At 45.3% G+C, this 27,072-nt stretch overlaps 1 protein-coding gene and 1 long non-coding RNA gene across 2 annotated transcripts in view; one reads left to right on the forward strand and one right to left on the reverse strand.

Annotated features, from left to right (window-relative positions):
• Positions 1-27,072, forward strand: part of LOC133479175 (uncharacterized) — a 68,329-nt gene that overhangs the window by 23,729 nt on the left and 17,528 nt on the right. The window lies entirely within an intron of this gene.
• nr2f5 (nuclear receptor subfamily 2, group F, member 5) lies at positions 4,797-25,599 on the reverse strand. Its single transcript, XM_061775768.1, has 4 exons — positions 24,440-25,599; positions 11,338-11,618; positions 10,845-11,091; positions 4,797-7,568 (listed from the first exon to the last, which is right to left on the reverse strand). The coding sequence occupies exons 1-4, from the start codon at positions 24,840-24,842 to the stop codon at positions 7,246-7,248; spliced, it is 1,254 nt and encodes a 417-aa protein (XP_061631752.1). The 5' UTR covers positions 24,843-25,599; the 3' UTR covers positions 4,797-7,245.

Genomic DNA, 27,072 nt, shown 5'->3' on the forward strand with positions numbered 1-27,072 from the left:
AGCGCGACAGCCATGATATGATGAGGCCGCTCGCGTCGCTAATAACGCGTCAAACCAAACGTCCGTTCCACGTAAAAAACAATCATCGCAATTATGTATGAAGACCTGATTTCCGGGATGCAAGTTTATGCGTGACAAAAACGTAGCACACCTTGGACTTTTGTTCAGATACATGCAAAATGGATCATATTTTTTTTCTATATTCTATATTGAAATGTACATTATAGTTTTATTTATTCGTATTGAACATTATTTTTCATAGGCGGCACGGTGGGCGATCGGTTAGCACACCTGCCTCCCAGTTCTGAGGACCGGGGGTTCAAATCGCGGCCCCGCCTGTTCTCCGCGTGCCTGGGTGGCGTTTCATCCCAAAAATATGCGTGCTAGGTTGATTGGCGACTAAATTGATGTGAGTACAAATGGTTGTTTGTATGTGCCCTGCGACTGGCTGGCGACCAGTTGTGGGTGTACCCCGCCTTCCGCCTGAAGATAGCTGGGATTGGCGCCGGCACGCTCGCAACCTGCGTGTGCAGAAGCGCTACAGAAAATGGATGGATGGATGTTTTTTGTTCTTTCATACATTCTCTAAAATCGCTAATATATGTGGAAAAAGTCAAGTGCTGTGAATATTAACTATTGTTTTATTTGTATGCATTTATAAAAAAAAAAAAAAAAAAAAAACACTTTCCATTGAGGCCAGTGGTGTGTAAAATGTGGGTGAAAAATGAATTTACTCCATTTTGAAATAAGGCTGTGACATAAAATGTGGAGAAAGTGAAGGCCTGTAAATACTTTCTGCATGTGCGTGTGATTTTCCGATTTTTTTATTGTTAATAAATTGCCATACAAAATCTCAGAAATTTTTTTCATTATGCGTTATTTAATGTAAAATTTTGAGGGCAAAAAACTGAATTGAATCCATTTGCCAAAATCTCGAGTTTTTTTTTCATATTGGCATTATGGAGTGTTGTGTATGTATAGCGATAACACAAAAGTGAAGCGCTGCGAACACTTTCCGGCTGCATTTTCAATGAACTTTCTTCTCTTCCCAAAGTTCGTTCGGCCGCCGTCATCGGATGAAACATTCATTTTCCCCGGCAACTACCGCGGTCGCCAGGGGAATCGGATCGGCCGATCCCGCTTTCCGCTCGGATCTCGTCGGTCGCGGGTCGCCGCTCGCTCCGCCGCGCCGCGCCGCGCCGCTCCCCCTCCCTCGCTGCCGTGGAAATTGCTGTGCAGGAAAAATGTTCTCCCCTCGCTATAAATCCTTGAGAGGGCCTCGCCTGCAATGTATGGCAACAGCATCAATATTGATGCCGGACAAAGTTCCTCGCTGGCCGAGCATTAATATTGATGCGTCTGGCCGCCCGGGCACCCCGAATGCTAATGCAAAGACGTCTCGTCCAGGGGGTTAGCGGCCCATTGCGCTGCTTGAATACGGACGGGGCGGGGGGGGGGGGGGGGGGCAGGACAGCAGGACAGGACCGGTCGGGCTGACGTAGAGGTCATTGGTCGCCGCAACATTTCAGATTAGGGTTTGAAGCCTGGTTTACGGTTTCAAAGTAGGGTTTCAAAACAGGGTTAGGGTGTCAAAACGTGTTACGGTTTCAATTTAGGGTTTCAAAACAGGGTAGTGGTTTCAAAATAGGGTTAGGGTTTCAAATTACGGTTTTAAAAAGTGTTAGGGTTTCAAATGTGGGTTGGGGTTTCAATTTAGGGTTTCAAAATGGGGTTAGGGTTTCAATTTATGGTTTCAAAATGTGTTAGGATTTCAATTTAGGGTTTCAAAACAGGTTTAGGGTTTCAACTTAAGGTTTCAAGCCTTGGTCAGGGTTTTATGTTTGGATTTCAGGCCAGCGTTTGGGATTCCAATAACGGTTTTAAATTGAGGTTAAATTTTCTTACAATAATAATTTTTTCCTTTTAAATTCGCGATTGGTGTTTCAAATGAGTGTTAAATGCTAAGAAAACATTGAAACGAGGGTTTGGGTTTCAAGGAAGGCTTATGTTTCTAAAATCGGTGTTAGGGTTTCAAATTCTTGTTTAAAGCCAAGGGTACGGTTTCCAACAAGGGTTAGGGTTTCAAGCCAAGGTTAAGGACTCGGTACTACATTGGTGTGTATTGTATACTGCTGTATGTTGTACTGTCGTACGGCGGTGTGCAATTGAGCGTGCGAGTGAGCGCGCATTTCGCATTTTGCTAGCGACGACATCCTCTTATCGATCCCACCCAAGCCACTCAGCTAATCAACACGTTGCTTTGACGCCCCGCCCCCCCACGCACTCGTACACAAGAGCGTGACCTCCATTCCGCGAGATCGATCTGCGTGGCTGCCCAGTTGCCATTTTGCAGCATTGGAAGTGTGCTACAATGACAAAATGGAGGGCGACCGCTTGACAATTACCGTCATGGCCGCCGGCGTCAGGATGCATCTGCCGCCCGATTGGCTGTGGCATTCCCCCCGAGCGTCAATTTGGGTTTCAAGGATGGTTCCCGTTTCAAGTTTTAAAGACAGGGTAAAAGTTTTGAATTAGGGTTTCAAGACTGGGCAAAGGTTTCAATTAGGCTTTTAAACAAAGTTTAGGGTTTTGAATTAGGGTTTGAAGACTGGGTTACGGTTTCAACAAGAGTTAATGTCTCAAATTAGGGTTTAAAGCCACGGTTATGCTTTTGAACAAGAGTAAAAGCTTCAAGTTACTGTTTCAAGTTAGGGTTAGGGTTTTAAATACAGTTGGGGTTTCAAGTTAAGGTTTTAGATCCAGGCTTAGGGTTTCAAACTCGTGTTTTAAATCTCAGTTAGAATTTCATGTTATCGTTTCAAGACAGGGTTAGGGTTTTAAAAAAGGTGCAACACGGTCGCTTAACTGGACACGCATGCGCGCGTGTGTGCGTGTGTTTGTTTTTATTTCATCACAGTCAGAGATTCCACAAACACACACACACACACACACACACACATCGACGCCCACAGTGACACACCTTGAGCCCAAAGGTTAAAGAGCACGTGTGTTCCTCCTCTGGCATGCAAACGCACACACATGCTGAGAGGGTTTGTTTGGTTGTGTCAGGAAGCCGTCGGGTCTTTAGTTTCTTCTTCGTCAGCGTTTGACGAACCGGAAGAATCGTTCATCGTTCTTTTTCCCGCCGGCAATATTGAGCAGAATCCGACGGCTCGGTCACGTCGTTCGCGATTCGTTTTGCGATTCGAGTCGGGCCGCGTTCCGCACCAGCGCTTCTCAAGCGGTGGGTCGCGACCCAAAAGTGGTCGCGGATTCCGCCGACACGTGGTAAAAAAAAAATGACACAGGTTCCTTACTTGATGACGGTACCCATATACGACTTGTTTTTTCGTTTTATCGTAATGCTTTTTAAATGAACACTGTAAGAATATACTATAAATACTGTTATTTACCGTGACGAGGACTTTTAACTTGGAAAATAATACAGTGGAACCCAGATTGACGAGCACCTCGATGTTGGAACTATTCCATTGACGCACCGCAGATCGAAGAAAAATATGACATAAAATAGAACCTCGTCGCAGTCTGCGAACGTTTCGTTCATCCATTTTATGCCGGGCGATGCCGCCATTTTGTAGCAGGCGGTGGCTACTTTGCGTAACGCGTCATTGTGTGACTTTTCAGTGTTTTATTGCCTTTGTTTGACCGTTTTGCTAGCTGAATATGGGTCCAACAAAATCGAGGTACGAGCTTGGCAAGAGGGCGGGACTCGTTGTGGACTTGACAAAGACGATTTGTGGTGAGTATTATCAATGTGGCATTGTGCTTGTCTGACTTTTTCAAAGCTATTGCGAAGTCTGTGCTAGCTGATTTGCAGGAAATAATCAATTGCTCACTTCAGTCAGGCGAGTTTCCTAAAGCTCTTAACGTAGCTGCCATTAAGCCTCTGCTAAAAAAAATAGAGCGCTGGAAGCTTCCGTGTTAGCAAGCTCTAGACGCATCTCAACTCTCCCTTTCATAGCCAAGATTGTTGAGAAAGTTATTTTTAATCAACTCAGCAATTTCTTCAACTTAAATGGACTTTTTGACAAATTTAATTTATCAAAGTGCTAAATGATAAAAAGGTTGAATACTGACTCGGGAAAGGTGTCAATTCTGGTCTTGTTGGACCTCAGTGCGGCTTTTGATACGATAGATCATAACATACTGCTGAACAGGTTGCAAACGTGGGTAGGACTAAATGGAACAGTCCTTAAATGGTTCAGGTCCTACCTGGAGGAAAGGAGTTATTTTGGAACCATTGGAAGTGTTCATCGAATGGCAATGAGCTATGGGGTCCCTCAAGGGTCAGTTCTCGGACCCCTCCCGTTCAGCCTGTATACGCTACCCTTGGGTCAAATTCTTCACAACTTTAATTTTGACTATCATAGCTATGCAGATGACGACAGCTCAATAGGCTTGCATGTGTCAAGCAGACCAGGAGAAGCTCATCCAAGTAGACTTGACTATCGTAATGGTCTTCTGACTGGACATTAAACAGCTGCAGCTCATTCAGAATGCTGCAGCTCGGGTTCTGACCAGAACAAAGAGGTCAGAGCATATTACTCCAATTCTAAAGTCTTTGCTTTCGTTTACTCTGTAAACAAGTTTTCAATCTTCAGTTATTTTCATTTTCCTTGTTTGAAAAATGTGGGTTGCGTCTAGCGACAATAGGAAAATGCGCTCCTTTAAAACCTGAGGCCTTGTCTGAAACCCAAAGCTGGTTTTAAAACCCTGATTTGAAACCCGAATGGAAACCTGACTCCGGCTCCAATGAGTGAAGGACAAGCACAAAGTCAGTGTGAACAACAAAATTTTATTTCAATAAATGGGATCGTCCATTTGTGGTTTTCGTAAAAACAAACTCCCAGGAACATTTGTGTCACGTCATCAACCACCAAATACACGGACGACAATCAACGGTTTCTCCGAAACGCTTAGAACACAGCGAGCGCCGTGTCGGAAATGTCTGTTGCCAAATCTTCTCAAAGTTTCTTTCCCACCGCGAGCGAAGACGAGCAGGAGGGCGGACAACTTGAAACTAGTCCTACGCTAAAAGTCACGGCCACAAGTCCGAGCAGGATCAGGATAAGAACCGCATCAGAACGGAATAAAGACTTATTTTCACACATTAGTGACACACTCCACGCTCCGATAAGCGCCGGCCGATAAACTCTGATAAACTCCGATTTTCTTGTTGTTGTTGTTGGACTTAATACCTGTTATAACAGGTAACGACAGATTATGGCACAGTCATAAGATAAATGTGACAAAGTCTTTTTTTGTTCTAAGGCAAGTACAGGTCATTTCGGAAAACCACCCACCACCCCGGAATAAACAAAAGCCCCTCCCCCAAAAAGCTCCATTGGCGACAATGGTAACGTAGAAAAGTGAGCGTGAGGAGTTTCCGTTGGCTGCGCTTCTCAAATCAGCTTCACCATGCAAGTGCCTTGGCTTTTTATTTGGATTTGGTTTTGGCGGGTACATCCTGCGATGATCGCCAGCCAATCGCAGGGCAATTAAACAAACAAACAAACAAACATTCACATTCACACCTATGGGCAATTGACAGCTACTAGCTAGCTACGAGCTGACTTTTGGGAAGAAAAGCAGTGCCCACACTGCAAAAACTAAATCTTATCAGGAATATTTGTCTTATTTCTAGTCAAAAGTCTTAAAAAGAATCTGGTTACACTTAAAATAAGACATCACCTAAACATGTTCAATTGTTTTAAGACATTTTAACTAGTTTCAAGCTCAATTTTACTTGAAATAAGTCGACTTTTTTTTCCTTACTCCACTGGCAATTGTTTTTCTCCTTACAGTATTTCAAGTAAAAAGTGTCTTAAAACAATTGGCTTTTTAAGTACTCTCTTATTTTAATTGGACTAATTTGACTAGAAATAGAACAAATATCGGTGGTTTTTTCATTGTGGGGAGTCGGAAAATGATGAATGATTGCAAACGCAGCGACTGCGTTCGTAATACTCTCTAATCGCTATATAGACATTTTTATAGAGTGGACAATACCAGGGCTGAAACCATTCATCGAATACGCCCTAATCACGAGAGACGATTAATCGAACAGTTGATTTTTATAATTGTTACCTGTTTCAAGCACATTTGTACTTGAAATAAGTTAAAAAAACAAAAAAAAGTGGAGTAGTTTTTTTTTTTCTTTTCTTACTGCACTGGCAATTTTTTGGGGACTTATTTCAAGTAAAAATATTCTCAGTATGATTTTGAGTTTTGTAGTGTAGACAAACAACACTTGCACCAAAGGGCAATTTCCAGTCTTCGATCAACCTAAATGGACTTTTGTACAGCTTGGATTAGTCGCCACTCGCCAGCACTTTTGCAAAACCCCAAATTTGTACTCATGTCGCTAGATAGCAAGAATTTGGAGTCCTCAATGAAGCTGAAAGGAATTTTGGCGAGAGAAGCGGGGTACCAGACAATCGTAGAGCACATTTGGACAAACAGACATTCCCACCTATGCAAAATTGAGTCTTCAATGGGTCGGCAGTTGGAATCCCAGCGCCGACTGTCTGCTGCCGAAGTGCCCTCGGGCGAGACACTGAACCTCAAATTGCCTCGAACGTGAGAAACTGGTCTCGATTGCTTACCTGCTTCAACAAAGGAAATTGTGATTTATTATTTACACTGTCGTCGATGAATCCAACGTGCGCCTTTTTGGAACGTTGGCTGTTGAAAACCCACATGTAAACTCAAGCCCAGACTTGAACCCTGAACCTCACAACCGCTAGTCCACTGTGTTTACCAACCCCCCCCCCCCACCCCCCCCCCAAACAAAAAAAAACAAAACGTCGAATTTGACTTTGGCATGATAAATGTCATTTTTTCCTGTTTTTTGACCCATGCCCATCTAGTCACCCACTTTAGAGCCTGAACCCCCCCCCCCCCCCCCCTCTCCCCCAAGTGGAATCCCGCTGTGCTATGAGTCGACGATATACTGTACATATGGACACAATCATGACTTTTCTCTCTGTCGTATAAACACACAATAAAACCTTGACAAAAAGGTCCTAAAAGACTGTTTTTGTTTTTTCAATTTTTGTTTTGTTTTAAATGGCTTGCGGTTTTCATGGCTCTTTGCTTTCGTCCAGTTTTTTCAATTTTGTATTTATTTATGTATTTTTTCGGGCGAGCCCTCGTCTGGGTCAACTCGAAACGCTCCGCCGGGGGGTCGGGCGCGGGTGTCGGGACCCCGACGCGGGTGCGGCCTCAGGGCCCGTTGTCGTTGTAGTGCAGCGAGATGGGTCTCTCGCGGGGCACGGCGGCGGGCACGTAGGGCCAGTTGTAGCTGGAGCCCGACAGCAGCATGTCGCGCAGCAGCGTCTCGATGGGCGTCTTGCCCACCAGCCGCACGAAGAACAGCTGCTCGATGACGGGCGACGACACGATGCGCAGCGACGGCAGACGCAGGAGGAGCCGGCCGAAGCGGTTGGGCTGGCTCGGGTACTGGTTGCGCACGTACTCCTCCAGGGCGCACTGGGACTTCTCCTGGATGCTCTCCACGTGGGCCACGTCCGACAGACCCATCGCGTCTACGCCGAAGGCGACACAAAACAGGACGTTAGCGAATGAAGCGAATAAAACCGCTTGAGAGCAAATCGATCCACATCTCGAGCGTTCAACTGATTGTGTAAAACTCCGCCTCTTCCCTCAAAGTCAGGGAGTCGTATGGCGGTACGTCGCCTCAACATTGAGCGTCTGGATTTTATTTATTTTTTTTAGACAATAACGAGTAAAAATGGTGAGCTTAGCTATATTTGAGTACGACTGTTTTGTTAAAAATGGATCGATGTAAGGCTTCGGTGCAGAGGGAACCGGTCAGCCACGAAGATAAGCGATTGAACGTGATGTTGGAATATCAGAATCAGAATCAGAATCATCTGAAACCACTATAAGATATAAACACAGAATTTTCAGACACTGAAAACGCACTGCTGAAAATGGCCCAAAAGTGCATTTTCGGGTGAGGGTCAGCTTTAGTATAGAGTTGGTAGTTTGGCTTAGGTTGGTAGTTAGGCCTGGGGCCTCGTTAGGGTTTAAGTCAGGGTTTAAGTCAAGGTTAGCGGGTAGTGGTTACGGTTAGTACTTAGGGTTTGGGCTGTGTCTGTCGGTGGTGATATTATGGCAAGAGCATAATTCCTAATTCATGTTTGTAAATGCAAAGTGCGCATGCACTCCGGCCTTGACGTGCGCCTCGTCGTCGTCCCCCCCACGCCCCCCTCGCACGCTTCCCCCCCCCCACTGCACAGCTGAGGTTACGTTGCGCGCTACACTTTTCACACCCTCTGTGGCGGGGAGGCACGAGGGATTTGCCGCCGTGTGAAGTCCAAACAAAGACGCTTTTTTTCCCTCTCTTTTTGCCCGTGACCCCCGCACGACCCCTCGTGTTTCTCCCCCGCGTTCGTTTGAACCTGTCAGCTTGCATCGGGGCTCCTTTTTGTCACGGCGGGCTTTGATGTAACCCCCCCCCAAAATGTAGCGTGTCAAGCTGTGTGAATCACTGCTCTATTTCTCTGCTGCGTGGAGGACAGCTGGACTGCTTTTCTTGTCTTTCCTTTTTTTCCCTCGGCTTTTTTGTGCGTGCGTGTCGGGCGGCCATGTTTGTGACAAAGCGGCGGAGATTAGCCAAGCTGTCCTCCGCCGCCCCAAAAAGCGGGCCTCGCGTGCCGAAGCGACAGCTCTGCGGGCGCTCGCGCTTTTCCGCGCCAAGCCACCCAGACGGCGCGGGCTTTTTTTTTCTGGGGGTAAATCCATAAATGAATGAATATGTTTATTGGCCACTCCAAATAATTTGGTGTATCAGTCACCATTTCCTCAACATGTTGACCACGACTAAGGGTGCTATTTTCAGCTGAGTCGTTCGCCAAAGGATTTGGCCAATCACAGTGGAGACTGTTTGTTTGACCGATCCCCAAAAAGTGTGTAAGCGAACGAAGGACGTTAGCGGCGAATTACATTGTTTTCTATTGAATGGCCAGTATATTGTTAAATAATATGTATATGATACAATAGTATGCATAGTACCTGAATATTGCAAATAGTTCATATATTTTATTGTTACTTTACTTTTCAAATGTTCCATTGTTTATTTTTTTTAAATAAACAAAACAGACATTTACAGGCACAAAAGTGCATCTAAATAATTATATATGCTAACAGGATGGTGTATATATAAATAGCTAGGCTAAAAACGATTTCAATTGATTGACTTGGATTTGTGTGTGCGTGCGCGTCACATGGGAGGCTGAAGGCGACGGGGGGTTACGATGTAGGTCACGGCCGCGCTGTGGCCGATCCGCCGCCATCCATAATTTAACCACCGACATGAGGGGGGGGGGGAGGCGGCTGAATAATAGATGGGATCACAGAGCAAGCAAAAGATCCACGTTGCACGGGGGGCGTCGGTGGCGTTTTCCATTTGTTTTCGGGGGGCGGCGGGGCGGGGGGGGGGGGGGGGGGGGGGGGGGGGGCGGGGGGGTCTTCTGTTAACTTGTTCACATGATGATCTCCCAGCGAGGCGTCTGGCTTGTGACAGCACGTCAGAGGCGACGGGAGCCGAGTGACCCACACAATCAGCGTCAGCAAAAACGCGACGTGAAGAAGAACAGTCAAAAAAACTAAACACAATGTATTCATTATCAGGATGTATGTATTTGATAAATCATACATTTCATATATTATAGTATAAAGTGATCAAAGAAGCTATAATTCTCTACATGCTACATGCAATCAAGTACTCGTTCAGTACTTTGTAAATTTGAATCAATGATGATATATTGTACAGTGGAACTTGGGTTTTGGTACGCCCTACTTTTTTGTAAGATTTGGTTTGCGTCCATTTTCGTCATCTCAATTTTTGTCCCGGTTTCGGTGCATCCGCTTGGTTTTCGTACAAAAAATGCCCGACTCGGCCGTTCGCGCCCCGGAATCGATGCGCGTTCGTAATTTGTGCATAAAAGCCGACTTCACGATGCAAGCTTTGATGAACAACGCCAAGTTTTAACCCAGCAACGTAACAATTCGGTTTTAGCTAGACTTTCAGGAACAAAGGTTTTATACAGAAAAATGAAAACTATTTGGACTTTAGTACGAAGTGGCCAAATGCCATCGTTGCTCTATAAAACATGCGCGCTAGGTTCATTGAAGACGCTAAACGATGAACGAATGAATGAATCTTTGCTTGCGTGACAAATTAATGAACGTTATTGTACGACGTTGCCTGAAAATTTTGGGTGGGGTGGCCGAAATCAATTGTCAACACGGGGGCAGTTGATCGAAATTTTCGGCCTTGGAAAACACTATAGTGGCCACGCCCACCTTCGGTCCGAGGTGGCCGCGCCCCCCTGGCCACCACGTAGCTCCGCCCCTGCAGCCAAGAGCTACAATCTCGCAAACAATACCGATTCAGTCTGTTGTCTTTGATTACCGTGGAAATGCTACACTACGCTCGTATTTCAGCAGAAATAGGATATGGTCAGCATGATGCCACCTTGAATTTGACCTTTGATGAAGGTACAGGCGATGTTAAGTGCGAAATGGCGTGATTTTGTTTCCTTGTTACTTTTAACGGCTGTTACGGTGCAGCGGGCGTACAACTGCATCGCGTCGTACCGAGAGCCGTTTCTACTATTTCGGGTGGTAAATTACACCGCATATTTCATCGCAGCCGAGCGGAGGAATGTTTTCGGAGCGGCAAACCTTGGAATTCCCAACTTTGATGATCAAGTGAAAGTGGACATTTACAAGCTGAAGAAAAACGAGCAGACGCTCGGCCGGAGATCGTCCGAAAATATTTCTCCGTGACTCACCGGACGTGAAGAGCACGATGGACTTGAGGCACGAGTACTCGGCCGTGTCCACCTGGAGCGCCTTGAGCTTCTCCACCTGCTCCTGGAAGACGCGGATGTGGTCCATGAAGGCCACCACGCGCTCGGCCGACATGGGCGAGGCGTGCAGGCCGGCCGCCGCCAGCAGGGGCGCCACGTGCAGCGGCATGGAGCACTGCGCCGCGTTCAGGACGAACAGCTCGCTCCACGACATGCGCAGCAACGCCACCTGGGGACGACCGAGCGCAATAGAAGGAGTGTGCGAAAATACATTTTTTTCGAACAACAGTCACTAAAAAGCACAGAAAACACAAAGGTAGATGGAACAAACGTTAACGTTGTGCCCTGTGGTATTATAAAAGGGAATAGCTCAAATGCTAACATTTAGCAAGATGGCGACCAAGCCGCGTAGATTAGCGATGGATATAACGCTAACAGTCGTTACGGCGACGTGGCGATCAAATTCCCTCCTCACCTGGTCCATGAGCTGCAGGTCCGGGAAGAAGGGGATGTTCTTGGCCCACTCGACGGCGCTGAAGAGCAGACGTGCGGCCAGCTCGCAGATGTTCTCGATGCCCATCAGGTTGTTGCCCTGCATGCACTGCGCGCCGTAACGCGACGTCGGGTAGGGCTCGGCGCGCAGCAGCAGCGAGATGAAACCCGACAGGTACGGCTGGCCGTTGTACGGGTCGCCCCCGTTGCTCAGGTACTGGCCCGGGCTGCTCTGAGAGTTGGACGTGCGTCCTCGTTGGACGGCTGAGGGACGCAAAATGAAGCAGAACAGTAAAAGTAGTCATATTTCAGCACAAAAAATGGTGTTGTTGTTTTTGGGGGGGGGGGGGGGGTCTGGATTTCAAAGTATGCCTGCCGTTACTGTTGAGGCCAAACAACTCCATCGTAAACGGCGGCCTGCATTTTTCTGTGCTGCATTCAGGGCACGTCAGGGAAAAACCCGCCGTGTACGCTGGCAAAGGGTTCGACCCAGAGGCCGAGTGTTCACGATGGTGGTGATGGCAAGTGTTTGGAAAACACCTGTTCGTCGGTCTCGTGTTACACAAACGCACATGCGCGCCGTGGGCGGCAAAGCGAGGGCGCAGCTGCGCGAAGCGAGGGCGACGCCGCCAGAGCACGGCAGCGATGCTTTTCATTTTCTCGGAAGGAGAAGTCGCTTCCAGGAAGGCGAGGACACCACGCCGTGTGACCTTCACTTAACAGCTTCAAAGTCATCTTTGACCCGATGGCCTCCTGCTGCCGTTTGCGGCCCACAGTCAGCAACGCACTCGGCCCGAAGTGATCCGCCGAGCCAAAATGGTGAAATGGAAGCGACTCCATGTCCTTCTCTGACGACATAACAGCGTCCAAGTCATATTGATGCTACCCCGGCTTGCGCGACGACGCCCGTCGCAGCCATGGCGACCGCCGATTCCCAACTTCAACATTATGTGCTCGTGGTGGACCAGCCAGGACACCTTTTAACAAGAACACTACTGTTCAGAGTTGTATGTGGTACTAAAAATTGTATTTGTAATTTGTAAAGCAATTGAGAACCGTTTCTCATTGACGATGACGACCCGGAGGCAATTCCGTTTGTGTTATCGGTGGGCCCGCGAGCCGTATGTTTGACACCACTGGTTGTAAAACTGCAATTTTTACCCACAAAAAAAAAAACAAAAAACTGCCATTGCTTCGGCCTTCTTTACAGATGTCTGCTCAAAAGACCAAAAAAAAACAAAAAACAATTTCGAGCAAATATATGTAACAATTGAGCCCGTAATGAGACGGTTCTTAATGAACATTTGCCCGTGATGAACGGGGGTTCACTCTAGTCGTGTGCTACGCGTTCAGTCGGTGAAAAGAAGAAGCGAATCAGGAGGGGGCGCTGTGACGCAGACACAGACGAGAAAGCATCGCCTGCCCAAATATGAATTATTTCTTTTTAAAAATTCTTTTTTTTTTTTTTTTTTTGCTGCGAGGTTGCCGTTGCCTCCGTCTGAGACTTTGATGAGGCACTTCCTGAATTAATTAGTCAAGCGAGCGAGCGGCTGTATGTGATTCACGCGATGCTCGGAGATGTCTGACGGCGGGAAGCGCACGCACACAAAACGCAGCTATTTTTAAACGGGCTCCACCGAAACACGCTCGTGCAGCTTCGGCAAGTGCCGGACAATCGTTTGTTTGAAGGTGGCACGCGACAACATGCCGCAGTTGAGGAGCGAAAACCAGGAAGCTGCAAATTTAAAGCAACATGGCAAAAAACAAAAGCCCGGTAGCTAACAATGAATAAATAAAAAATAAAAAGGTGAAATATAAAGACTGACCTTCAAAAAACGGTGTTATACTACGACTAATCACTACATAGGGATTTCATATAGTGCGCTATCTAGTCGACGCTAGGGCTGAAACGATTAATCGAATAACGGCTAATATACAACGGAGCCGAACTAAATAATTGGCTGTGATGGCAATCATTGACTCATTCCCTGCTCCGTAATCACTATATAAGTGTTTTTATATAGTGCAACGTATAGTTGACTCTAGGGATGAAACAATGAATCGAATAATGACTAACATAGCCCACTTAAAATCTCTACGTAGTGATTAGGGAGTTGAGAATGAGTGAACGATTCCGAATGCAGTTACTGCGTTTGGAATAATTTACCCGTTCCCAACTCCCTAATCACTACAAAGAGATTTTTATATAGTGCACTATGTTGTAGACTGCTAGGGCGGAAACGATTACTCGAATAACGGCTAATATAGCCCACGGAGTCTAACTAAATAATTAGCTATGTTGGCAATCATTCCTGACTCCCTACTCACTATATCGAAATGTTTATATAATGGGTAATGTAGCTGACTCTAGGGCTGAAACGATTAATTGAATAACAGCAAATATAGCCAACCGACTCTAACTAAATATCTGTCGATGTTGGCATTTATGAACTCATTCCCAACTCCAAAATCACTATATAAGGATGTTTATGTAGTGAACTATATAGTTGACTGTAGGGCTGAAACGATTAATCGAATGCCTTCTAATATCGTCAATGCAGTCTAAGTAAATAACTGTTGGGAACCATTGACCGAGTTGCGTCCCTTTGCAGTGATTCGGGTGTCCGAATGTGTGAATAATTTATTCCTCATTCCCGACTATAATTTATTCCTCATTCCCGATTTATTTTGATATCGTGGACAATATAGCTCACTCATCACATGAGTAATTATGCCATTAATTATGTTTTACTGTTGCATGATTACAACATTGATCCGGCTCGCCAATTACGCAATATACTGTAGGCACATGCTCAGGGCACAGTGGCCTCCAGGGGGCGTCACAAATTCAGGAAACGTAATTGCCTTCAATAAACTGTAATCGTTTTAGAACTGGTTATTACGATTAACTCCCAAAATGGAAACGCTAACACGGATTACTTGACCAGTTAACATTTTTCCTGCCCATCAACATTTCGCCGTATTGATAAATCTAATCTTATTTGCAAATCAGAAAAAAATATATGTGGATAGTTGACAACACGTAACTATTCGGTTTTTCATTTTTGTATTTTTAAATTCGAATAATTCAATTGTTTCAAATTTGATTTTATATTTTAAATTGGCTTACATGTTATAAATGCAAGACAACTTGGAAAAAAAAAGAATCTCGATTTCTTTGGTTGGTTGGGTCCGGCTTCTCTCATAAACAAGAACAAATAACTCTGAGTGTATTTCACAAAACGAATCTAAACAAAGCACTTTATGTCCGTCCGTGTTGAGACGTGCTGCCTTTTCTGTATCGGGGCGCTCGTGGCAGAATTGAGCTAAATTGAGCTAAATTGAAGTTATCCGGAAAAAAACAAAAAACAACACGAAGGGGGAATGTGAGTTGGGTTAAGTGTCGGGATTTGTCACAGGCTAAACGAGCCAGCTAACAACTATTAGCGTCATAGCGGTGGGATGAGAAGAGAAACCCCTGACCCCCTCCCGGCGATGATACTCTTCCATGTGGACTTTGGACCCGGCTGGGTGTGCTACGGATGTTTTAGTTTTGCTTGACCTATATTCGGCACCGCTGTTTGCTCAATATGGGTCGCGCGAGTTCAGCGACGGGATGAACAAATTCCTGGATTGATCATCGACAATTATTCCACTCATTCCTTTGATTTAATTGGTTTTATCCGCATGTATTCCAAGAAGAAATGAGCGTCCAAACAGCTAAACATTAACTTCCCTGTTCAAACAAAAAAAAAAAAGCAAAAAAGACGAAGCACGACGGCAGCAGAACCCCCCCCCCCCCCCCCCCCCCCCCAAAAAAAAAGCCAGAGGCTCCGAGCTCTATCTGGTCACATTTAAATGTCAAGTGTGATCCAATAAAACAACACGAGCCTGGCAACTCCGGTGGGGGAACTGAAAAGCGGCTAAGTCACAACGCCGACACTGAACGCACAAAACACGCAAACTTTAGCTCCCTGGGCGACCGCAGTCCATCCACTTTTCACCACTAGAGGTCACCACTGGAGGTAGGGCCCGACCGATATGGTGTTTTCGAGGCAGAGTACAATTCCAATAACCGATTAATCGGTCGATTAATTCGAAAAAAAATATATTGAACAAAATAATTTATTTTCTGGTCCCTTAACGTATTTCAACAACAAAAATGTGAATTACAGGCAGAACTGGTTTACAATACTTTGTCCTTTAGTATTTGTTGAACTTTACAACAGAGTGAAAAATGTCACTGATTTTCACCATTACATTTTTTTTTTAACGTTATTATCTTTGTAAAGTGTTAATTTGTTAAAAAAAAAAAAAAAAAAACAACAACAAAATTTGACAAAAAATAAAAATTGGCCAATTTTTAGAAATTTGAAAAGAGCCAATAAGTAAAAAAAAATAGCTGGCCAATTAGCTTATTCCCTGCCAATGCCGTCCAAAGACGTCATTAAGAATCCATCTATTCCCTGCCAATGCCGTCTAAAGACGTCAATGGCGTTTTTTAACGGGGATGGGTGGGGGAGGGTCTTGTGCAGTTTATGCCTCTGGATAACTGCAATGAGGAATGGCACCCTGTAGGGGGCAACAATGCCTCGAGGTGAACGTCCCTTCCTCAGATTGAAGAAGAGGAAGAGGAAGAAGAAGAAGGAGGGGGCGGTCCGGCGGGGTGCAACAAATAATGAGAAGAGACAAACATAATGGCGGAAAAGAGAGAAGACAAAATGAAAAAAAATAAAGGAGGACGCAGCGAGCAAAATGGCGGCCATACATATGGCGAGATGCTCTCGGCCGCTTGTCGGCTGATCGTACGGCATCCGAAATGGTCAGATGAGCGAACAGCCGGCCGAGCTTCATCCCGAGCTTCCTCCGATGGAGATCGACGACGCTAACTCGTTTGCAGCTCGCGTTAGCTACATTTAGCGAGCAAACGCGCTCCTTCAACCCTTGTTACATCAAAACATAATTTAGTCCCATTCGTTCACATTACAATGTGCCATCTGTTGCCAGTACTCATGCGGATTTTCCATTTCGTCCAATTCAACACCCGCGAGTCGAACGTCTTTTACGATGGCGATGAAGAAAAGTAATGTTTTTTTTTTAAATTACCCTTGCAAAACACGTCATCAATCAAAAGTATTCTCTAGTAATGGTAACTATTTTTTGAAACTTACACGTGACGCATCCAGCAGACGTTCGACTCCCATTCCAGTACGCAGTGCAGTCAAAAAAGGTCATTGGAAGCTTTATTTTTTCCTCCGCGTCCCACGACAGCAATTTCAACAATGTATTTTTTTTTATAGTAATAGCTATATTTTTTTAAACTGCACAGGTTGTGCTTCGAGAAGAAATCCGTTTCTTCCAGGAACGGACTTGGCTGAAAGTAGCCTATATTTGACTGCTGAGTACTAAAGACCAGTATCAGCTAGAGACAAACGTTTTAGTTTGTTTTTTTTCTGATGAAAGAAGAGAGTCTGATCTTTCATTTGGTGGTTTTGTTGTTCACGTCGTCATAATTCATAATATTCTGCGGGGCTTGAAAAATGAGTGAAATTGCTCGAAAATGAAAATGAAAGTCGAACCCTTTCCCTGCTCAGGAAACGGCTGGCAGTGAATGAGTTCAATGGCCAGGCCCTAGTATCTAGTATACAGTACCTAGTATACAGTAACGTAGGGATTATTTACTAAGAACTTCTACTTTCGGATGATCGTGTACCATCGTGTATGTTGTTGCATTTGGAGCTTCCCAAACAATTTGACTTCCTTTGTTCCAACTAGTCGGGTCAGGATTGATCTGCTGGTGACTGCCTTTGAGTAAAATCCCTCGACTGCGCCCCTTTTAACGACAAAACATTCTTTATTCCCTCGTTTGTTAGAAAGCACGGACGACGCCTTCCTTCGGATTTGTTTAGCAGAGCAAATTGTCGTGTCTGGATTACTTGCGCCCTCTGCAGGCTGCTGCCGACATTTTCGATTTAGAGATTAGCTCGGTACTGAAACTAATGTAACCATCAGGTCGACATTTCCTACTTTGGCTTCCCATCTATTCGTCAAGCCATCTTTTTGTTTTCTAGCCTCACGTGTCAGATTGAATTGATTAGCACTTTACAGCAACTACAACGTGACAATACAAGTAACATTTCAAAAGCGGTTGTAAGCTTTTCTGTTTGTTTCTTTGGCTTTCCCGTCTAGAATTTTGTTTCCTAGCCTCACACATTTGAGTTCATCGATAAGCACCTGTAACTCAAAAAAATGACAATAAGGCGAAGATTTCGAATCCTGATGTTGTATTCTAAAATGCAGTTTTGATACTTTGGCTTCCCGTCCAGTCGCCATGCTATCTTTTTGTTTCCTATCTTCATGCTCGCTTGACTCGATCAGAACATCACAAAAACTGAACGGTTACCAAAAGGGAAACATTTCCAGTCCTGACATTGGCGTGGATCATTTCCGGGGATGCGCATGTCCTGGAAACAATGAGTCCCAGCCCTGGAGCAATGAGTCCCTGCATTGTATCATCACAGAATACAAATACGGTAACCCTCCGCTACATCTCGGTGGCGCGATGTGCAATACCTGCAGCTGTTGCTCTCTTTTATACTGTTTATACAATATTTTTTGTGTTATCCATTGCTCTTGTGTTTGTGTTTCGGCCTGACACAATAGCAAATATTGGAGTACAATATATTTTGTTCTGTTTGGCATCTGGCCACAACAGTTAAGTCCCCAACAATTTCCCATATTTGAATTGAACAAATCTGAACAATGGAACCATTTTAGAGGTTCTGTTTGGTGAAAACCTTTGTTTTGGTTCATAATTGCATTTCACATATCCAGTAAACCCCCGCTATATCGCGGTTCAAACTTCGCGGTCCCTGCTAGTTTGCGTTTTAAAAAAAAAAAATATTTTTTATTATTGCGCAATACCTTTCCCCCCCTCCTTTTTTAACCTGTTAAGGCGATCGATAGTACAGGGAGTCTCTCTGGGATGCAAACTGTATGTGTTATTCATTTTGATATTTTGCCCATTTTTTATCCATTGTTTAGCCTCTTAGCTCATGAGCGAGTTAGCTCCCGGGCTAGGGAATGTAATAAATAATGTACGTTCCCCGAGGTGTTCCAGTTGTGTGCATCTGCGGGGCCGAAGCCGTTTCGCCAGCGGCTCGCTGCGTCGTGAGCGGGGATGCGGGAGTAAACCGGAGTACCCGGAGAAAACCAACGCAGGCAAGGGGAGAACATGCAAACTCCACACAAGCGAGGCCGGATTTGAACCCGCCAGCTCACAACTGTGAGGCAAATGTGCTAACCAGTCGGTCACCGTGCCGGCCAACATGCCGACATACGTATTTTGTTTAATTGATCTGCACAGCGTAAAAACTGAAATGTTCGTATCATGGCAACATTTCGAAGCCTGGCATTTGTTACTTCGGCTTCCCTTCGAGTCGTCATGCCAACTTTTGCTTTCCTAGCCTGGCGCCTTTGTCCACTTCTCGAAGGCAAACGCAAAACATTAGAGGAGAACAAGCGGCGGTTGTGCGAGGTTAGACAAGGAACGCCGCACCGCCTCGGGGGAGTCGCAGACACGCCGTCGCTCCCGACTCGGTGACGTCCGATGATATGACGAGGTCAGACGTGCCCCTCGGGGCGGGTGGGAAGGAGGAGAAGAAACCCGAATCTTCTTCATGCGAAGACGTCATTAAACTTAGCGTGTCTACTGGGAATGTCAAGGCGATATCAAACCAAACACTTGTAAATTCAAATGATTTAACAGACAAAATCCGTCGCACTTTGCAGCTGATGAACGCCGCCGTCTTTATGCGGCCGGCTGCCCCGGGGCGGGTTCTGGACAACACGCCGCTTGACGCCTTTCCGAAGGAGCAAAACGTTCCTGCAAGATCAGTGGTGGGAAAGAACCAAGTGCAAATACTAAGTAATCCACTGAGTCAAAATCCCTGCATAGTGAGTAAGATGTATTTCAGTTAATTGTTTCAGCCCTACAGTCAACTATATTGTCCACTCGATTAAAATCCCTCTAGAGTGATTAGGGAGCGTTCGATTAATCGTTTCAGCCCTAGAGTCAAATATATAGTCCACTCGATTAAAATCCCTGTAGAGTGATTAGGGAGCGTTCGATTAATCGTTTCAGCCCTAGAGTCAAATATATAGTCCACTCGATTAAAATCCCTGTAGAGTGATTAGGGAGCGTTCGATTAATCGTTTCAGCCCTAGAGTCAAATATATAGTCCACTCAATCGAAATCCCTATAGAGTGATTAGGCAGCGTTCCATTAATCGTTCCAGCTCTACAGTCAACTAAATGCAACACTTAATATAAATATAAGCCATTTCAGAGTGGCCTTCTATTGTGGCCAGCCTAAGGCACACCTGTGCAATAATCCTGCTGTCTAATCAGCATCTTGATACGCCACACCTGCGAGGTGGGATGGATTATCTCGACAAAGCAGAAATGCTCTCTGACACAGATTGTGAACAATATTTGAGGAAAATGGCCTTTCGTGTACGTAGAAAAAGTTTTCGATCTTGGAGTCCAGCTCACGAAAAATGGGAGCAAAAACAGAAGTGTTGCGTTTATATTTTTGTTCACTATACATAGTCCACTCGATTCAAATCCCTGAAGAGTGATGAAAGAGCGTTCGATTAATCGTTCCAGCCCGCGAGTCAACTATATAGTCCACTCGATTCAAATCCCTGAAGAGTGATTAAGGAGCGTTCGATTAATCGTTCCAGCCCGAGAGTCAACTATATAGTCCACTCGATTCAAATCCCTGAAGAGTGATTAAGGAGCGTTCGATTAATCGTTCCAGCCCGAGAGTCAACTATATAGTCCACTCGATTCAAAGCCCTGCATAGTGATTGCAGAGGATTTGATTAACGGTTTCAGCCCTAGTGTCATCTATGTAGTCCACTCTGTAAAATGTCTATACAGCAATTAGGGAGTAGGGAATGATGAAAGATTGCAAACACGAGGATAGCGGCGCGGAGTGAAGCTCCATCTTGTTCGCCAAAATGTTGCGTCCAATTGTGCACGGATAGCAACTGTGTGCTAGCAAGAACTTTAAAGCAACAGCAAAGCCATCTCTGCCTGGCGAGCCTTTTGTTCTTTGTTGTTTCGAGTATCAACAAAGAAAGTTCATTCGAGACGATTTCTGGTGGCTAAATTTGCCTGAATGTAAGTTATTTTACAAAGATGACATGTATTATTGTTTGGGTTCAAGTAATATTGTCGGGCAATATCTGAATTTGCACATTCCCGATGTATATTTTTGTTGAGTTGACATTCATGCTTTGATGAAAAAACGAAATGACAAGTTAGTCACCAGGTACTCCGTACTTGGGGAGTTTTTTTTTGGGGTGTTCTTTTTTACTGAATACTTACTCTCACTCAAGTAATTATTCCGAGTACTACTTTTTTCCTTTTTCCTGAGTCATATCATTCTAAAGCCACGGTACTCTTAGCTGAGTCAAATTTGTGGCTACTTTTTTGCCACCGCTACACAACATGGCGACAGTGACGTCAGCGCGTACTGTGCTGAAACAATATCGATGATGTCATCGATTCATCGGCTCGACTTCGCTCGCGTAATAGTCGACTATAAAAAAAAATAAAAATCTTCAGTCGCGCCGCGCTTGAATTTCCCACGGATGCCGCCATAAAATAATCATGGCGGCGCCGGAGTGCTCCAGCATTCGTGTTGACGTCGTTTATTTCCCCCGGAACACGCTGTGGCGGTTTCAAAGCGCGCTTCCTGTTCAGCAACACGTCCGTTTGTCCCTCGGGCCGAGCGGCGGGACGGCAAAGAGGATTTGAGGGCAGCCGTTAATCCCGCTGACCTGAAACGCACCAGCGCATACAGAGCCGGAAAAAGTAATAAAAATACACGGAAAATGATTTGCGGCCTTTGTGAATCCGTCTAATCCAAACGAGACGCTTCCAACGGGACCGCGAACTCAACGTTACTGTCCACTTGTAACTGCTTGAAGTGGTTTCTGGTTTATTGTCCGCCGAAGCGATCGGTCGCCGTGACCTCATTTCCAGTCAACGTGTTAACATGGCAGCTTTGTTTTGAAAACAACAACAACAAAAACAAAACGTAGGTGGATTAAAACCGGTGTAATTCAAATAAAATATATGCGCTATACCGTGCATAAAAAAAAAGTACAATATCTGGATGACAAATCTTGACAAGATTTGTTTATTTATTGCACTTTGATTTAAATGATATACAAAAAAATTAAAATGCAAAATTTGCTGTTTGGCTGATCAGGATGTCAAATGTTGACTTTTTTTTAAATGTAAAAATGACACCGCAATGAATGCATTTTTAAAAATGTTAAAACAAATGATGTGAAACATAAATGCTAAAATTGCACTGAAAATATGATTACGTATAAAAAGTAAAAATGATGTACAATGCTACACCTTGACAACATTTCGGAATTGTGTCTCGCAAGACCTCCCACATCTAAAACGTTAATCACGTTAATAATAACCTGTAAAATTCAATTGATCATATAATTGTCAAAACGACATGAAAATAGTTTACAGCCGTGTACAATAAGATGGCCGCCGAGCAGTACGAGTGGACAATTTTTGACAACGCTTCCATGCGAGTGCGCCACAACTGCGTCCGGCGGCGAGGGCGTCCGCGGCGTTCCCGCGCAACAGAAAATCTGGTTGGATTTAGGCCTGGACTCTCACTGGATTCACACTGAACACAACCTTGTCATGAAATAATACACTAGCGGCTTTCTCCTCGTGTAAAAAATAAAATAAAATAAAATGTAAAAAAACTGCAATAAATATATGTCAAACTTTGTTCCAAAAATTATGTCAGTTAGAACAGAAAAATTCTGTGAAAAATATCATTTTAGAAAAATGATTCAAAAAAAAGCAAAGAAAAATAAGCTCACTGTCTTGATTTGACAGTACTTGCTTTTCAAAACATTACACCAAAGTAAAGACATTTTTCAAAACTGATGGAAATTATAAGTAAAATTCAGTTGAAAATATCATTTCAAAATAATAGCCACTATTTTCAGTGACAATATCTGGTAAGATGCTCCAAGACTGCTCCTAATGCGTCTGAGGACAAGGGCATGACCCCCCTCTGCCCCCTCTGCCCCCCCCCCCCCCCCCCAACTTTGGTGGCATACACTTTGAATTACGTTTGAATAATTGTAGTGTAAAAAAGTGGATTTGATTGTTTTTAGCAAGAAAATGTCGCGAGTACGATTTTTTTTTTGGGGTGGGGGGGGGGGGGGAGGTGCTTCTTATTTACAATCTTTTCACTTGAAGGCTCCCATAAAAAATTTTGATCACATGGCTAGATTATGGATGCTTTTTATGTACTTTTAACACTGTTAACACTGCAGCTCATCAGGAGATTTCCTCACATGACCGAGTTGGTGTGGCTTGTGGGCAATGTAGGAGATGGGCACGCACGCACGGGCACGCACGCGCCCGCACGCACGCACAAGCAAGCACGAGGCGAGGCGCAGTGCGTGACCTGGTAAGCCAGCAGAGATCATCTCAGGTGACTCTCTCGCCTTTGAATGGAGCCAGAGTGAAAAACAGAGGCTGCCGTCCCTTTAAGAGAGACTGCGGAGGTGTCCTTGAGCAACCCCTGCTGACCCTGGCTATCTAACTCACGGCACTGGGGCCAAATCTGGCCCCCCACGTTGGAGGAAAACAAATCGGGAGTCAAATTGCATGGCGCCCCCTTTTTACAGCATTTTTTCACCCACTACATCTTTTGTTAAGGGAAAAAAAAAAAAAGCTAGTGACTATGCTCCATCCGTCCATTTTTATCCAAATGTGGAAAGAAGCCGGAGTACCGGAGGAAAAACCACGCGAGCGCGGGTGGCCATGCTGGCGCGCAAACGCCACACAGGAAGCGAACATCACCGCTGCCGCGATTTTCCATGACTTTAGACAGAAGTCATCGGTATCAAGGAAGTACGTTGAAGTGACGCATCTCCACTGAGAGACTTTGTACATCGGGGAGGAGCCAAGTTTAGCCTGGGTTGTCAGTGGAAGTTACAGAAAGTATTTTTTTTATTTTTTTTTGAATCAAATCATCTGTTTTTGCGTTTATTTTGAAGTATAATCTTGGAAAGTGAGTTTGAAATTGTATTGTTTCGGGACAGCAAAAAAAAAAAAAAAAAATTTTTTTTCTTGTCTATTCATTTTTTCCCCACAGCTGCATCATCATCAAACCAAGGGCGAACAGAATACGTCATCAAATAATGAGATGATTATACATACTGTCTCGAATTTTGAATGTGCGTAACCCTCACGAACACTGCGAAAGAGTGCCGATTCCTAATAATGAACAATTTCGCCCCTTTTCACCCATTACTCGCTTTTTGCCGCCAAGTGATCCGTTGTTTATACAACGCCAAAGTACCGATGTAGCCCCGATGTCGAACCGATGTCGGACCGATGTCGGACCGATGAGGCGGCATCGTCTCAAACGAAACACAAGCACCCCAGAAAAATATATATTTTTTTTCATTTCTGCATAAAAAGTGCTGATATTTGTCCCGGTATGACAAGCGACAATATTATACGTGTATAGGGAGGAAGTTAGGGACATTTTTTTTACATTTATTTTTTAAATGTGCTCACGTATCTAATTAATACTTTAACAACCAATGCAAAAAAAAGTGTTCATTTTGCATTTGACTTAAGGCAGATTTAACAAAATTCCATATTTTCTTTTCTAATATGAACCTCCATCAAAAGGTTGAAGAAAAAAAAAAGACCCTAATAACGATGAAAAGAAAAAGTAACAAATTCAAATGTATTATTTTGTGTGTTTTTTGTTGTTGTTGTTGTTTTTTTTTTATTCCAGCGGCTGGAAATATTGCAAGACGTGTGAACCACGGCGATATTTCTATTTTCCGTCTCATTTGGGTCCAACAATAAGCAAAAGTTGAAAATGCTTCCAATTTCAGAAGATGTTGTTGACTGATGCGCTCGCTCACTTTTCTACGTTTGAAGACGCCCACAACAACAACAAGCAAGCAAGCAGCACGAGCAGCAAAGGTGCGCCCGCCCGGCCTTACCTTCTCTCCTCATGCCGACTTTGAGGCACTTCTTGAGGCGGCAGTACTGGCACTGGTTGCGGTGGTGCTGGTCGATGGGGCAGTCGCGGTTGCCCCGGCAGCTGTACGACAGGTTGCGGCGCACGGAGCGCTTGAAGAAGCTCTTGCAGCCCTCGCACGTGAACTGGCCGTAGTGCTTGCCGCTCGACTTGTCCCCGCACACCATGCAGTCCACGTTGGCTTGCAGCTTGTCCGCGGACAGCGCGTCCGCGGCGCCCGGCGTGGAGCCGGCGGGCGTCCCGGGCGCGCCGCCGCCGCCGCCGCCGCCGCCGCCGCCGCCGCCGGGATCCTGCCCGCAAATCTGCAGCTGCGAGCCCGGGTCGGCGGAAATGTTCTCTGGCCACTGGTTTACTACCATTGCCATGCTATCCCCCCCACACGCACTTTTTTTTTTTTTTTTTTTTAGGACGCAGGAGGAAGGACGAAAAATGAGGAGGGTGGGGTGGGGGGTGGGGGGGTGGGGGGGTAAGAGAGGAAAAAAAACAACAACAGAATTTTCTGGATCAAAGTTCACAAGCGGGGCAGAAGCGGCGAGTCATGACCGAGGGGCGTCCGGTGAGCGGCGGATGATGTCCGGGTTCTGCCGACGGTCGCGCGCGGATCCATAAACACGTCCTCCGCGTGGAACCGGCGTCCCGGGAAAAGGAGTCTCTCACCCGACCCCACCCCACCCGACACCCCCCCCCCCCAAAAAAAAAGGCAAAAGAAGAAGAAGAAGAAAAGAAAGCTCGAAGCGACTTTTAACCACGCCGATGATGATAGTCCAAAGGATTCACGCTCGATTTCAGCACATTTCTTTTTTCTTTTTTTTTTTTGTTCCCGTCCCACGTCCACGTCGCGGCTGACACTCCTCGCTGGCGACTGACTGAGCGGGTGCGCGAGTGCGCGAGTGGGAGCCCGACGGAGCCCGACGGAGCCTGGCTGGCTGGCTGGCTGGCTGGCTGGCTGTGCGCTCTCTAGCGTGCATTCAGGGAACACGGGCCGAAAAACACGCAGCGTCCGCGGAGCTCCCACGACAACACGCGCGCTGCCCTCCCCGAGGAAGGGCGCACATTTGCGGGGAGAGGGGCACCGACCCTCCCGTCACTCCGCCCCCTCCGGCCGGGGGAGGGGGGCCATATAAGGGCACGAGTGCCAAATAAGGTCATGCTGACTGACCGCACGCGGCAAAACGCGGTCCAGCACTTTGGAGGGACAAAAAAGTAAAGAAATATTATTAATTCAAAAAAAATTTTTGAAACGCTTTCTCAAGTAGCTTGAATGTTTGATTGTCAGAAAATAATTTCAAAAAGAGAAACATTGTCAATACCGAATGAAGGTGTTTGGTTTTGCTTTCTATTATTCTACTGTTTTTTTCATGAAACATTTTTTTTCACAGTTTTTGAAGACCTTTTTATTAAATGTAATAATGTAAGAAAGAAAAAAGAATTGAATTATCCATCCATCCATTTTCTGCAGCGCTTCTCCTCACGCGGGTCGCGGGCGCGCTGGAGCCAATCCCGGCCATCTTCGGGCGGGAGGCGGGGTACGCCCTCAACCGGTCGCCAGCCAATCGCAGGGCTTGAATTATCTCATGAATCAAATACTTGACAGCTTTGGAAGAAGTTTCCGAAATTGAAATACTGTAATTTAAAAAAGAAAAAAAGAATTATCAAAGGAACAAATGGAAAAGTGTTAGTGGTTTTGCCTTACTTTAAAAAAAATAATAATCATTTTTTTTTTCTTTACAGCTTCAAGTTCCTTGAAATGTCTATTTAAAAAAAAAAAGCAACACACATTATAATTCAAATGTTCATAATGCCTTGAAAAGCAGCCAGAATACGTACCCCAAAGTTCCGCTTGTGTGTGTGCGTGCGCGCGTGCGTGCGTGTGCGTGTGTGGCTATAATGTAAAGAAAACATGATTCGTGTTAACGGGGTCTCCCCCTAAAATAAATCAAAACCTTGAAATATTGGAGTCAGGTCGAAGTTCCTCGTGCGCGTTTGCGTGCACTTTGCCCTTTGAAGCTATCGAAATGAAGTCAAATCATACGAACGCACGTTACAATTCGACGTTGACTTCCAAGAAGTGCAAATTGTTCTCTTCTATTTCACCGTCCCTGAATTGTTCACTTTTTTTTTTTTTTTGGGTGTGAGGGAAGGGGGGGGGGGATGGTGGGGGTGGGAGGGGGCTGTGGTGGTCCAAAGTCCTTAGATAGAAGACACCATTCTTTGTAAAAGTATTTCAAGAACAACACGAGCAAACAACAAAAGGTCCCGTCACCGGGGGGAGCACGCAAAATTGTCGGCCATTTGAGACCGTGTCGATTTCCGGGGACTTTATTGTGTGCAAAGGTCACGAACGAGGAGCTGGGGTCGGTGGCGCTGATTCTTTTTCCAGGTTTGTCACACGGAGGAGACCAAGTCTGCTTCTTAAGAGACGGCAAACAAGTACCCACATTTCAACTATGGCGTCAAGCTTTTCCGATTTCCGATCACGATCGTGTTGGAAAAGTCGAAAAGTCCAAATGTTCCAACGTTATTGAGGCTTTTTTTTGGTGTGCGTCCTGTTACGATCGACACGCTCGCCCGATTTCGTGCTCATCAGTGGACCTG

Source organism: Phyllopteryx taeniolatus, chromosome 6 (assembly GCF_024500385.1).
Source record: "Phyllopteryx taeniolatus isolate TA_2022b chromosome 6, UOR_Ptae_1.2, whole genome shotgun sequence".
Classification (NCBI taxonomy): domain Eukaryota; kingdom Metazoa; phylum Chordata; class Actinopteri; order Syngnathiformes; family Syngnathidae; genus Phyllopteryx; species Phyllopteryx taeniolatus.